Below are 12055 nucleotides of genomic sequence, written 5' to 3'. Positions count from 1 at the left end.
CCCACCCCACCCCCCCCCCCATTTCTTCCCCTTTACTTGTGCAAGGACAGCAACTAACAATGCAAAAATGAATCCAGACCTGAGTACAGTATGTGTGTTTGAGAGATCATTTGCCATAGTTAGTCTATAAACTTGCACCCTTCCATAAAAGCCAGCATTTGTTTTTGAGAGTATGTGGTTAAATCCATCAAGCTGGAAACATTGGAAACAGTTTGCAGAAGCAAAGGCAGCCAAGTCGTTTCATTTTGGAGCATGGGCCTCACTCTGCAGGCAGCATGCTCGCCTATAATCTGCCAAACTTTCTGACTTCATCAATACTCTACGTCAATACTGCTGTTTACTCCTACAGTAGAGAGGTAGATGCAGTGCTGTCTACCCTCCTGGGACATCAGGCTTTCATCCTTATGCTCAGGCTGAGGTGTATACAGCTGCTGTTATTGACAGAAGCTGTTTGGACTCAGATAATACTTGACTGAGTAGCTACTGATGTTGACTCAATGCACAGGTAACATTTTGAATACAAGTACATTTAGGTGTTTTGCTGTATCTTGCACTCAACAGTATCACAATTCCAATATAATTATAAGTTATGTGTTTACGTGGTATCTATTTCTGACAAATCCAAATTTATTCAAGTACATTAAATTTCAGTAAATGTATTCATACAGTTAGTAAACAATGTGTTACAAACACAATAAGGATAATTTGTCACAGTTTCCTACTATTCAATATAATGCTGAATTTATTGAACTGCAATTTACAATTTTCACAGTTGATAAAACTCTTTCATTTTTCTGAAATGAAAACTCATTTAACTGAGTTAATATGTCTCTTTACTGATTTGCAGCTCAGCACAACGGTTATTGTAATCTCACATCCAAAATGCACAAGAGGCATTCAGTGTTGCATGTCCCGATTAGGAGTGTTCTCAAGTTTAGGCTTTGTTTCTCTTTAGCTGAAGATGTATCAGAATTTAATAAATTGCAGTCTAATTTACAGTGAGTGTGCATTTTGTTGGGGCTTGAACATTCTGTAAACGTAATAGTTTTTGCAGCAGAGTGTAACTGTGTGCATGAACTGTAAATACACAGTTTCAGTGATGGTTGACCTTGGGAGAAAAAAAGTATTTGTGAATTTAGAAGGGTGTGATCTTTGATGTATTGTGTGTCAAAGCTATGAAAAATGATCAGCATCCTAGTTCACATTGACCTCTGTTTTCTGGACTCAGTATTGAGAAAGATATGTTACAATTTGTAGAAAGAAAAAGCTCTAATAGTTCTGTATGGACACGTAATTATAATTTAAAAAGCTCTTGCCTTCAGTACCTTCCGCTAGAAGGCAATGGTAGTTTAATATGATAGTACTATGACATTTTTCTGCTAATGCTCCCAATATTTAATGCAGGCTGACATTTTAATATAACGTTCCTGAAATGAGAATACAGTTTCAAACTTTCTTTTCATATTGGAACACATGATGTGGTTTGACTATCAGTTTTCACATTGTGTCTATCGTTTCATCTCTCCTTTCTCTCTCCACAGGCTCTTCAGGAGGCAATGATGAGCATGCTGTGGTGTTCGGGGAAGGGCGATGTTATCGATGACTGGTGTCGGTGCGATTCTAGTGCTTTTGGCACAGATGGCCTGCCCACCTGTGCCCCACTTCCCCAACCTATGTTAGTAACTGAGAATAAAATTTAATTTCTCCAAACTTGTCACTGTCAGATGGCTTGTGGTAAATACCATCCATCATTTTACTGACTCTGTCTTCTGCTGCACTAATCTCCAATAATGTGCCACCAAGCTGCATGTGTACACAGAATTTAATTATGATCAAATGTTACGTTGGATGGATTACTGAACAAGCCTACCAGGCACTAGACTAAAGCCACTGTGCCTATAACAACTCTTGTCTTGCTGGAAAGTCACAGAACTTATTTAAAAGATACAAACTCAAAAAGACATGCAAATAACTACAGTCATATGCTAAACAATCAAAAAGAGAAGCAAAAGGACTATAAAAACATACAAAGCAGCAATAATAGAACTAATAAGAAGAGGTCTGGACCTTACTTTGTAAAGTTTCCTGAGACAACTTCTGTAGTGATTTGGTGCTATACAAATAAAACCGAATTGAACCGAATTGAATTGAATAAAGACATGTAAAATGACCACAAAGAGACAATAACAACTACAGTATATAGAAACACAAAATCCATCCACAATCCAACAGTCTGATTAATTGCTTCTGTCCAGTTGGGGTGTACCAGTCAGTTACTATATTTCTTGACTGGCATGTAGCTGCAGATGCCCTCTCCAGAGTCAGTCAAGTTTTATTATTAATTTATCTCTTGACAGAAGAGTGTGTGATATAGCAGAATATGTTTCCATTGGATTGTAGTTTTGTGTGACACGAGCTAACATCTTTCCCTCACTGGTTTTACATCTCTGTCACTCTGTTGCCAGGCTAAAGCTGTCTTACACCTACGAGCCCAGCAGCTCATTAGTCATCATGGAATGGAACCACACTGAGCCGCCAATCGGCGCCCGGATCGTAGATTACCTCATCAGCCAAGAGAAGGTGACGGAGCGGACTGACCACTCCAAAGTTGAGACAGGTATGTTTCCCAAGTGCTGCCTAAAGCAAGAGTTTGACCACTGATAATAAGTATGAACCAACAGGTAGACAAATGTGAACAAGACTCAAGTCAACGGGCAACCATTCGTTGGGCAACAAATCAGCCCTGTGAATCAACTGGCCTCAGTTTGTATGGGCAGCTTTTGGCTAGTGTTCATTATTTATGCTGGCTCAAACCTCAAACCTGCTAGTTTGTCACACACCATGCAACCACTAAAGACAAATTTGTATTTATTTATTCAACCATCTGGAAGGAACCTGGACCCGAGGTTAAAAAGAAGGCATAGCAAAAGGGATTAAACTCTACCTTGTTTACCCCTGTGTCAGAATTGCTTTTGTCATAGGAAAAGTTTGGAACTTTTATGAATTTTCATTTTTTGTTTCATGTTGTCCTCTATAGAATGGAAAACATTCCCCTACTAGAAACTTACAGAGAGCAATAAAATTAATAGTAAAGAACAAACTACATCTATGATACAAACTCAAAAAGACATGCATCAATATTAATTCACTAGAGATGTGTTATCGTTCTGAAGATTTCAGCCTATTTCACCTGTAGTTTTTAAGGCCTACACAACAGGATTGTGCACATTGTAGCTGTGAAGAATTATATTTCACAAAATGCGTATAAGTACTTTTTTTACATAAGAACAAAATACTGTATTTGACATCAGTGTTACCATACTTGTGTGAACTCTTTAAACAGTGCATTATGCATAAGTAGGAGAGGTGCTGGTCACTCACTCTCCTCCCTTATTGTATTGTATCGTATATTTGTCATCATAGTTATAATGTATACTTTCATTTCTCATGATCTAGGGCTTTTTAATGTGCTTCACAATGTCTTTATAACATATTTGATGGTGCCATGCAGCTGTTTTCCTCATTCAAAGTGTGATTATGCTGTCTGTGGTAATAAATGTTTATGATTTTAGCAAAACCTGCTGTATTAAAAGTGTCATAATGGTAACCATTTCCCCTATCCTTTAACTATAACTCATTATTAAGCTGCATAATGGGATTATACTAAATGGATCCCAATCCATAGTGGCAATGCCCGGTGCTTCTTCCAATTCATACAACAGTAACACCTACAGCTGTGGAAGTGCCCATTTCTAAAATGTAACTGAGGAAATTGGAGAATTAAAAAACAGTTCATTGCTTGGAGAACAGAACACACTATATACTGATGATAGTTGAAGTTGGACCGTGGTAGAATATGGCGGTAATTAGTTTTTGCAAGCAGCATATTAAAAATGTTGCCCCATAGGCTCCACACAGCCATAGGTTTATACAGTGGACTATAAACAAAACAGAGATTTTGCATAGAGATCTCACACACATGCAGTTGACTTTTTCTTACTTCAAACGCCATAAAACGTATGGTCATTCAGAGCCTTTTCGACAGTTATGTGGATCATTGGTGCAGAAATGTGTTTCTCTGATGTGTTTTTGCTAGATTTTGAACGACAAGCAATATCTAAGGGACAAGCATAGTTTGTGTATGGGGTACTGTTGAAAGGACTATTGAAATAGACAATGACTGGGCACAATTTACGAAATAAAAGGTCTGGATATCTTCCTAAGACAAATGTGTCTGCTATGTTTTAGTTATTTTTAGCTTTCAGTCTTTATCCAACTCTTAAAACAAAGATTATAAAAAGGTTATATAAAATCAAGTCTAAATATGGGATTTCATCCAGTAATAATTAATTGATTGCACTAGGATTTGCATGTTAATCCAGTTTATAATTTGTTTTCACACTGTTACCAATGCTGTTAGAATCTGTTTGATGCTAGTTCAATATTACCTTTCCCCAATTTAATCCTGGAAAACAAAAAGCTTTTTTCCCTGTTTGTGCCCTGTCTGTGCACCTTGACAGTGGGTGATGTTTTACCAGAACTTTCTGCTGTAACCCCAATTTAATCCCCAAATGACTTTAATTATCTCACAAGTCATTCTAGAAGGACAATGAGCAACAATGAAAACAGAACATCCATTCATGAGAAATAAACTAATCATCTGTGGAAGAGTATATATTTAAAAAAAAAATTACCAATTATTTGCCCTTTACACTCTCTGAAAGCTCATCAGAAACAGATGTTGGAATATCCCGTCTTTAAAATATCCTCAAAGATGAGTTTTTTTTCCATAGAATATATACAGAATATATCATGTGTTGACAGCTCAGTGGTGGCCTTTGTGTGATTTTTCTCTCATTTATGGTTATGTTATGTTAGATCTGCATACAATAATACAGCTGGTGATTTCAGCATTCAAGATTCTATTATATCTGGAGCTGACAAAAGCTTGTTTACACAGTAATCTCTCCTATAATGAGCTTCAGGCACAGAAGGTGAGGTCATAGTGTAAGTGCACACATGCACACATACAGAATGCAGATGTGTCTTCATGAGTAGGGTGTCTGCTTTAAGTCAGGGCACTTCTCAGCAGGTCCAGTCTGTGAAAACAAACATCCCTTGAGCTTTGAGCTGTGAGCAATTCAGTGATGTAATAACTTTGATCACACAGCGAGGGCAAGGTTTGCTCAAGGGTCAATGGAACACAGAATCCAACCAGTAAATACATTACTCATCTATCTATTTCACACACACAATCGCATACATACACAACAGACACCGGAGGTGAAACATGTCTGTCTCACCCCAAATCTAAACCAGACTAAACTTCCTTTTAGCACTAGTCACTTCCTCTGAGCTGCCACTGCCTAACCCTTCCCACCTGCTTTCTCTTTTCTACAGCAATATGTCATCTTCAGCAAATGTGAGTCGGCCCCTTCGTTATCTGTAGCCAGGAGTAAAATAAATGCTGTTACCTCAAACACATTAAGTGTAATTTCCACACATGTAATTTTGAGCTGACCACACATCCAGCCACTTTCCCCTGATTTTCCGTGTCCAGACTGTGGAAAAAGCTGCAGTGTAGAGGCTTCTGTAACTATGGCACTTGCCAAATACTGAGAATGAGCATGTTCTGGATTTGTCCCCAGATCCCCTCTTAGCTGGATGCAACCAGATTACTTCTACAGGAAGGTGTACATGACGCATCCTAATCAGAAGCTTGAAGCACATCAGCTGGGGCAGGAATTCACTTTCACACTTGGAGGTGCTGAGCCTCCTAACTAGTGCATGTCCCACTTAACACTGCCAAAGTTTCTACAACAGCTGGCCTATAAAATCTTCTGGAAAGGGGCCCAGCTCATCTTCACTGCACATTAAAGTTTATCAAGTCATACAGTATCCCCAATAATGTGATCCAATTTACCACCAGTGGTCATCACTTGATCGCTCTTCCAACCCATTCTCATAGCAAAATGAATAATAGCTACATTGGTCTGCAATGCAAAACACACTAATCTCACAATCACACCTCAAAAATTCTGACACTGCAACTTTTTTCTGGCAGTGAACACAACAGTGGATAACATTCCTTATATATGGATACATTTATACGCAGTTAATGTTAAGGAAAGTCCTTTGGTTCAGTTAAAACATCAATTGAAAACTACAGCACCACACAACAGCAGACACGATGTTCATTTTGTCAGTGTGGAAGTGTTTGTTGATCCCATCCATCCGTCGCAGCCAGAACCTTACTAGTGTCTTTAAGGTCAAAATCATATGCCTTCACTGGCCACTAAATGTTACCTTCCCAATCCACTAGTCTAGTCTAGTTGGTGGCTGTAATTCACCATTTAATTTTTTTGCCAACCTACATAAAACACCAAGAAGAAGAAGAACACAAAGAATGACACTGGGCTGTAATACAAAAATATTGCCATGTCACAATTTTACAAATTACAGACCAACTTAGCCATTATTACATTTTGAAGTGAGACTGGGCTGGCACTTCTCTTTACTGTCCAATATACTGTACATTGTTCAGATCTGATTAAAGATATCATCATTGATGTTTGGCCTGCAGTTATACATGCCCTTGTGAAATACAGTACCTCACTTTGGATTGTTGTTGTGACTAACGCACTCAAAGTTTCTCCTCCTTTGCCATCATGGACATTGATGTCTTCTTATGAAGTCTAAAAATGGATTCCAAGATGGCTGTTCTCTGAACACCTGTTCAACACATAAACAGATAAACAGAGCATCCTCTTGTACTCATGGACAAAAACCACTACATCATACAGCCAGAGACTACCGAGTATTCTCACAATGCTTCGCTCTTCAAATGAAGTGAAAACCCTCCCTATTTAGAAGTCTGGGTCCAAATCAAAACTGCACATGCCCCATCTCCAGAACTCATTCAGGGTCATTTCACTAGGCAATTTGTATAGCTAGGGTTTAGTCCAACAATCCATATGCTTCCACCTATGTCCACTTTGAACAACACTTCCCTGGCTTGTCCCAGGATCCTCCCCAAGATTTGTCTTTTTTGCATCCAGCTTGCTTTCTTGCTTCCCTAAAAAGGGATAAAATAATGTCTTTGCTAGACCACAAAGTAATAGATGTCAGGTTGAATTTATAACTAGTAAAAGTCATTGCAATTGTATTGCGCATGTTGCTATATGTCACCATGTTACCTTATCCTACCTGAAATTTAATTTTACAAATGACCCTCAACTGTATACTTTTGATTGTGTTTCCATAGAAGACGTAGTTACAATCGCTTCCATGGGAGCTCAGTTTCTCCCTGAGGAAAAAAGAAACATTACCTCACCGTCAATATGTTCATGCCAGTGCCTCAGTTTGTCTTGCTGGGCATCCAAATAAAGGAATGACCTATACAAAGACACATACGCACATACATTATTTTTTGTATCTGTTTTTCATGCATTTCTTCCTCTGTTTTTACCTAATTATAAACAGTTGAATGAATATGTTTTTAAAATTTCCTAATCAAGACAGGGCATTACTAAAATTTCTCATTGGATACTAAGACAATAGTTATTTATTTATACCCCATAAATATATGGGGTACAGCCTTCCTACTTGACTCCCTGCTTGATGTATTTATATTTTGGAGGCATTCTGGTTGGAACTGGTGAGCTTTGGTTGTTTTGGTCTCAGAAACGCAACCGACTAAATGAGGATAATAACTGAATCGGCTTTACTTTGTATGCCTTGATCAGCAGTCATACACTGCATTAAGTCCGACTAAATGAGGATAATAACTGAATCAGCTTTACTCTGTATGCCTTGATCAGCACTCATACACTGCATTAAGAAGTCACAAAGCTTAGCTTAGATTAAAGACTGGAAGCAGTGATACACCTGACTTTGTCTAAACTTCAAATACCTCCCAACACCTTTAGAGGTCAATTTACCATAAGTATCCCATCCTTATTCAGTTTCTACAGAGAAAGAAGTGTAAAGTAACACTGGTTTTGACATGATGACAGTTTTTTGAGGAACAACAGCCAAGCACAGTACCTGTGTGCAGCATCACAAAGTTGACATCACAGTAAGCTTGGAAGGTTTACTACCACTATGCCCATTCAAGACAACAGTACGTGTCAAGTGGTGCTATAGCCAGACTACTAAACATTAGTATTATACATAGATAAACTATTATTCAACAGGAAAGAGTTCCAATATGTCACTCCTTGTAAAATCACACATTTGTTTTGTTTTCACATTTTTTCTCTACACACAAGATACAACATATAATTATTCACTTTTAGAGAACTTTTTGATTTAGATAACTTTGGCCAAAGCCAGACTGTTTCCCTCTGCTTGCGGTTTTTATGCTAAAGTAAGCTAACCACATTATGTGACCAATGTTGTTATAGTATCTGTTCATACAAAGAAAGCAAATACTGAAGTAGTATTTCCCAAATAGTCAACTACTCAATAAAAAAAAAAAAAAAAAAAAAAAACACTGTTTGCAAAGGTATGGGTTTTAGCACAAACCCTATTCAGGAATAAGTGGATGGATTCTGCAACCTTCTTTTGGAAGTAATGTTGGATCTTTGCATTCTATTAAAATGCTTGGCATGATAAAACAAATATTCAATATTTATTAAAATGAATGCAAAGTGGCTGGCACTATTATTTGTGTGACCTCTTTTATATTTATATAGGGATATACAGTATCAGGTGGCAGACATTAACATTCCACAGTTAAAAAAAACATTATCTTTAAAGCACCTGCCCTTTCCATTAATAAGCAGAGGAAAAACACCAGTGCTTTGGCTGGATTTATCCACACACACATGCACACACACTTAGGGTCCAGACCTGCACAACTGAACTGACAACAGCAGGCAGAGCCTCAAAAGATGAGACATCCCATAACTTACATCAGTGTCCTGGCAATCCTTGATTTTTCCAGCCAATCATACTTTCAGAATGCTAATGATGTTTTCTGGCCTTCTGCGTTCTGGGAGTCCACATTAAGGAGGATCTGACCTGGGGCATGAATACCTCTGGACTGCTTAAAAAGGCCCAGCAGAGACTGTACTTCCTACGGGTGCTCAGGAAGAACAACATCTCCCAGAGACTGCTGGTGTCCTATCGGTGCTCCATTGAAAGCATCCTTATATACTGTATATGTGTATGGTACAGCAGCAGCACAGTGGCTCAGAGGAAAACGCTCCAGAGGGTCATTAATATGGCTCAGAAGATCATCGGCTGCCCTCTCCTCACTCTGGAAGGACTACACAGTTCCTGCTGCCTCAAAAAAGCTCAGAACATCATTAAGGACACTTCACACCCAGGATGTTCACTCTTTGAACTGTTGCCGTCAGGTAGATGGTTCAGAGCAATCAAATCAAGGACCATAAGGTTCAGGAATAGTTTTTACCCAACAGCAGTTACCACACTCAATGCGGATAAAATATAATATGCCTGTGTGTGTGAGGGGTCTGTTGTTTATTTTGTTTTTTTAATAATTGTGTTTTTATTTATTTTTTTATTTTATTTCATATATTATGTTTTTTTATCGCTGCACCGACTGGAGGTAACTAAAATTTCATTGTTTGTGTTACAAGGATTATCTTATATAAGGATTATTTTATCTTATCTTATCTTATCTTAAATAGAATTAGCAAATAAAGCATGTGAAAATATATTTTCCAAGTTCTGTCCCCATGTTAATTGTTTGTCTTTTGCTACAATCTTTGATTCCCACCCAGGACTATCAAGCTAGAATTTCCTGCTTCAGGCAGATTTACTGAGTTTTCTAAAAAGAAAGATTTACAACACTTCCCAACTGAACCTTTAACAGTATACCAATGTCATCTTAGGATACGCTGGCTGGCGTGCGCTGCTGAACTGAAATGCAGAATCACGCTACTCACATGGTTGGAAGCACAGCCTGTTACACCAGCTAAGAGAAAATACATTTCAGTGTTTTGAAAAATCTGAGCAACTTCAGATTTATATATCTTCCCGGAGGGTGTGACTCTTTTTTCTTTTTATATCAGGGTTCCATATCACTTCTGCTGTTTTGCCACATTCTATAATCTTTTCATTGTATAGTAAATAAAATATTCCTCTATCTAATTCTTTTATCTTGCTAAACCTTCAGCATGAAAGACTATAAGGGCTGTGATTGATAATTGTGTTGGAACTCATTCTAAGATGAAAAATGGCTTTGCTGTATGTCTTGTGGCTCCCAGTAACTCAAGGAGGCCTTTGTTCTGTTAAAGTTGTATCATTCTTGGGGAGGCTTATGCAACTTGATGTGGAATCATGTTGACCTGTTTGCAACTTGGGCAAAAATTCACTATTATGGTATGTCACAAGAATCATGCCTACAGATAATAAGGTCAAAAGGTCAAGATTCTTTACACACCGTTTTCAACTAACCATCACAAGATGGCCAAGCCAGCAACCATGAAAGATGTACTATTCTTTTCCAGAATCAGATTTTTGTTTTAGCTGTCAGCAATCAACCCATTAGAGAAGCATTTAGTTTTTATTGCCCTGGTGTTTAGTCATATCCATAAATGCCATGGCAGCACACAGCATTCACAGTGTTGTGTTTCCTTGTTATTGTCAGATTAGGTGAATTTTCTGTTCCTCTGTCCAGCACACCACCCACATTAAGCATTCATGTCCATGCACAGCAGGATTCCTCAGACTGTTCAGAATGCTGTGTACTGCAGTTCTGCTCTGCTTGCTTTTCTTTAGCACTTGAACACACAAAGTAATAATGTTATGTCTCAGTCCACCACAGACTAAGGTGACCCAAAGGTTCTAAGTTATTTTCATATTTTCAGACACCAGTGCTGTGTTTAAAGTATCATGAACAGTTAGTTGTGCGCCAGTCTCTTCTGCATTCTGAACAACAACTGCGGTTTGGGAGTGAGAGCAGAGAGGATGTGAATGTGTGAGAATGGATCATCCATCTGTCCTTGGCTAACAGTTTTCTAATCACGCCCACATGACATTGCCAATGGGAAAATGCATGCCTTGACATCAATGACTGAGGTACGGCCAAATGTGCAATGTGGTTCAAGAGAGTGATAGATTTTCTGGACAATTTTTTTAAAAAGTTTAATTCCTGTTTATCACAATGTGGGTTCTTATATTTCTAGGCCTGACACTCATTTTGGTTGACATTGTAATCAGCAAGTTGCTGAAATCCCGGACAGAACAAGAAACATGAGCATTTAGATGTTCAGACAGGAAGTTAATATGCCAGCAGTTTAAACAGAATAACTAAACCACTTAATATCGAGGTTTAAAAAAAATCATAATGAGTGCACCAGAAATGTCTGTAATAATCCATCAGTTCAGGAAAAACAGTGTGCACATAACAAAGGCAAGAAGGGTGAACTTTGCAAGAACATCTTGGTTGATGTTTACATGGGTTGTAATTTGGCTGTTCACTTTTATCTTTATGTCTCATCTACCTTGAGCTTTATCTAAGACCTGTCTGACCTGCCATACTGTAACATGACTGTTGTCATCAAGCTTCTCGTTAGCAATGTTTCTTTACTCAGAGGTCAAAGCCACATATGAAGATTGACATTGAGCACGATTTCCCATTTCAAGCTCAACTTGCTCAGATAGTGAAAGAACTACTGGATATACTTAATTTCCAAGCTGTTTTCTATTGAAGTTTCAAACACTGTACATTATGTATGCCTCCTTACATGCTAGGCAGATAAGCAACCAACTTTGCAATTAATATCCTTGGTGGAACAAATCCACACAATGTCACTTTTCATTTACATCTCCAGAGCTGTTTATATCACTCCCTAATATGACAGTCTGTACTGGGTAACCATCTGCTACACACTTTTTTTCATCCTCCAGCTCTCTCTCCATGACTCCATGGCACTTGGCCTGCTGTTTACCAGCTGGTGATGGAACCAGGGCTAATAGGGAGGACATAGGCGACCACCTCAGAGCACCTACCACTCACACATACAAATATACAGTATATGCACATACAGAGGCAGGGCATTTGCAGTAAAAAGGTGATCATTTT

The 12055-nt window shown here is 38.3% G+C and overlaps 1 protein-coding gene across 1 annotated transcript in view; it reads left to right on the top strand.

Annotated features, from left to right (window-relative positions):
* The window catches only part of astn1 (astrotactin 1), a 448006-nt gene that overhangs the window by 406964 nt on the left and 28987 nt on the right, over positions 1–12055 (top strand). Inside the window, 2 exon segments of the mRNA XM_020613364.1 lie at positions 1542–1675; positions 2466–2617. Coding sequence (XP_020469020.1) covers positions 1542–1675; positions 2466–2617 — 286 coding nt within the window.

Source organism: Monopterus albus, unplaced genomic scaffold (assembly GCF_001952655.1).
Source record: "Monopterus albus unplaced genomic scaffold, M_albus_1.0 scaffold133.1, whole genome shotgun sequence".
Taxonomy (NCBI): domain Eukaryota; kingdom Metazoa; phylum Chordata; class Actinopteri; order Synbranchiformes; family Synbranchidae; genus Monopterus; species Monopterus albus.
This window is presented reverse-complemented; position numbering and strand designations above follow the sequence as displayed.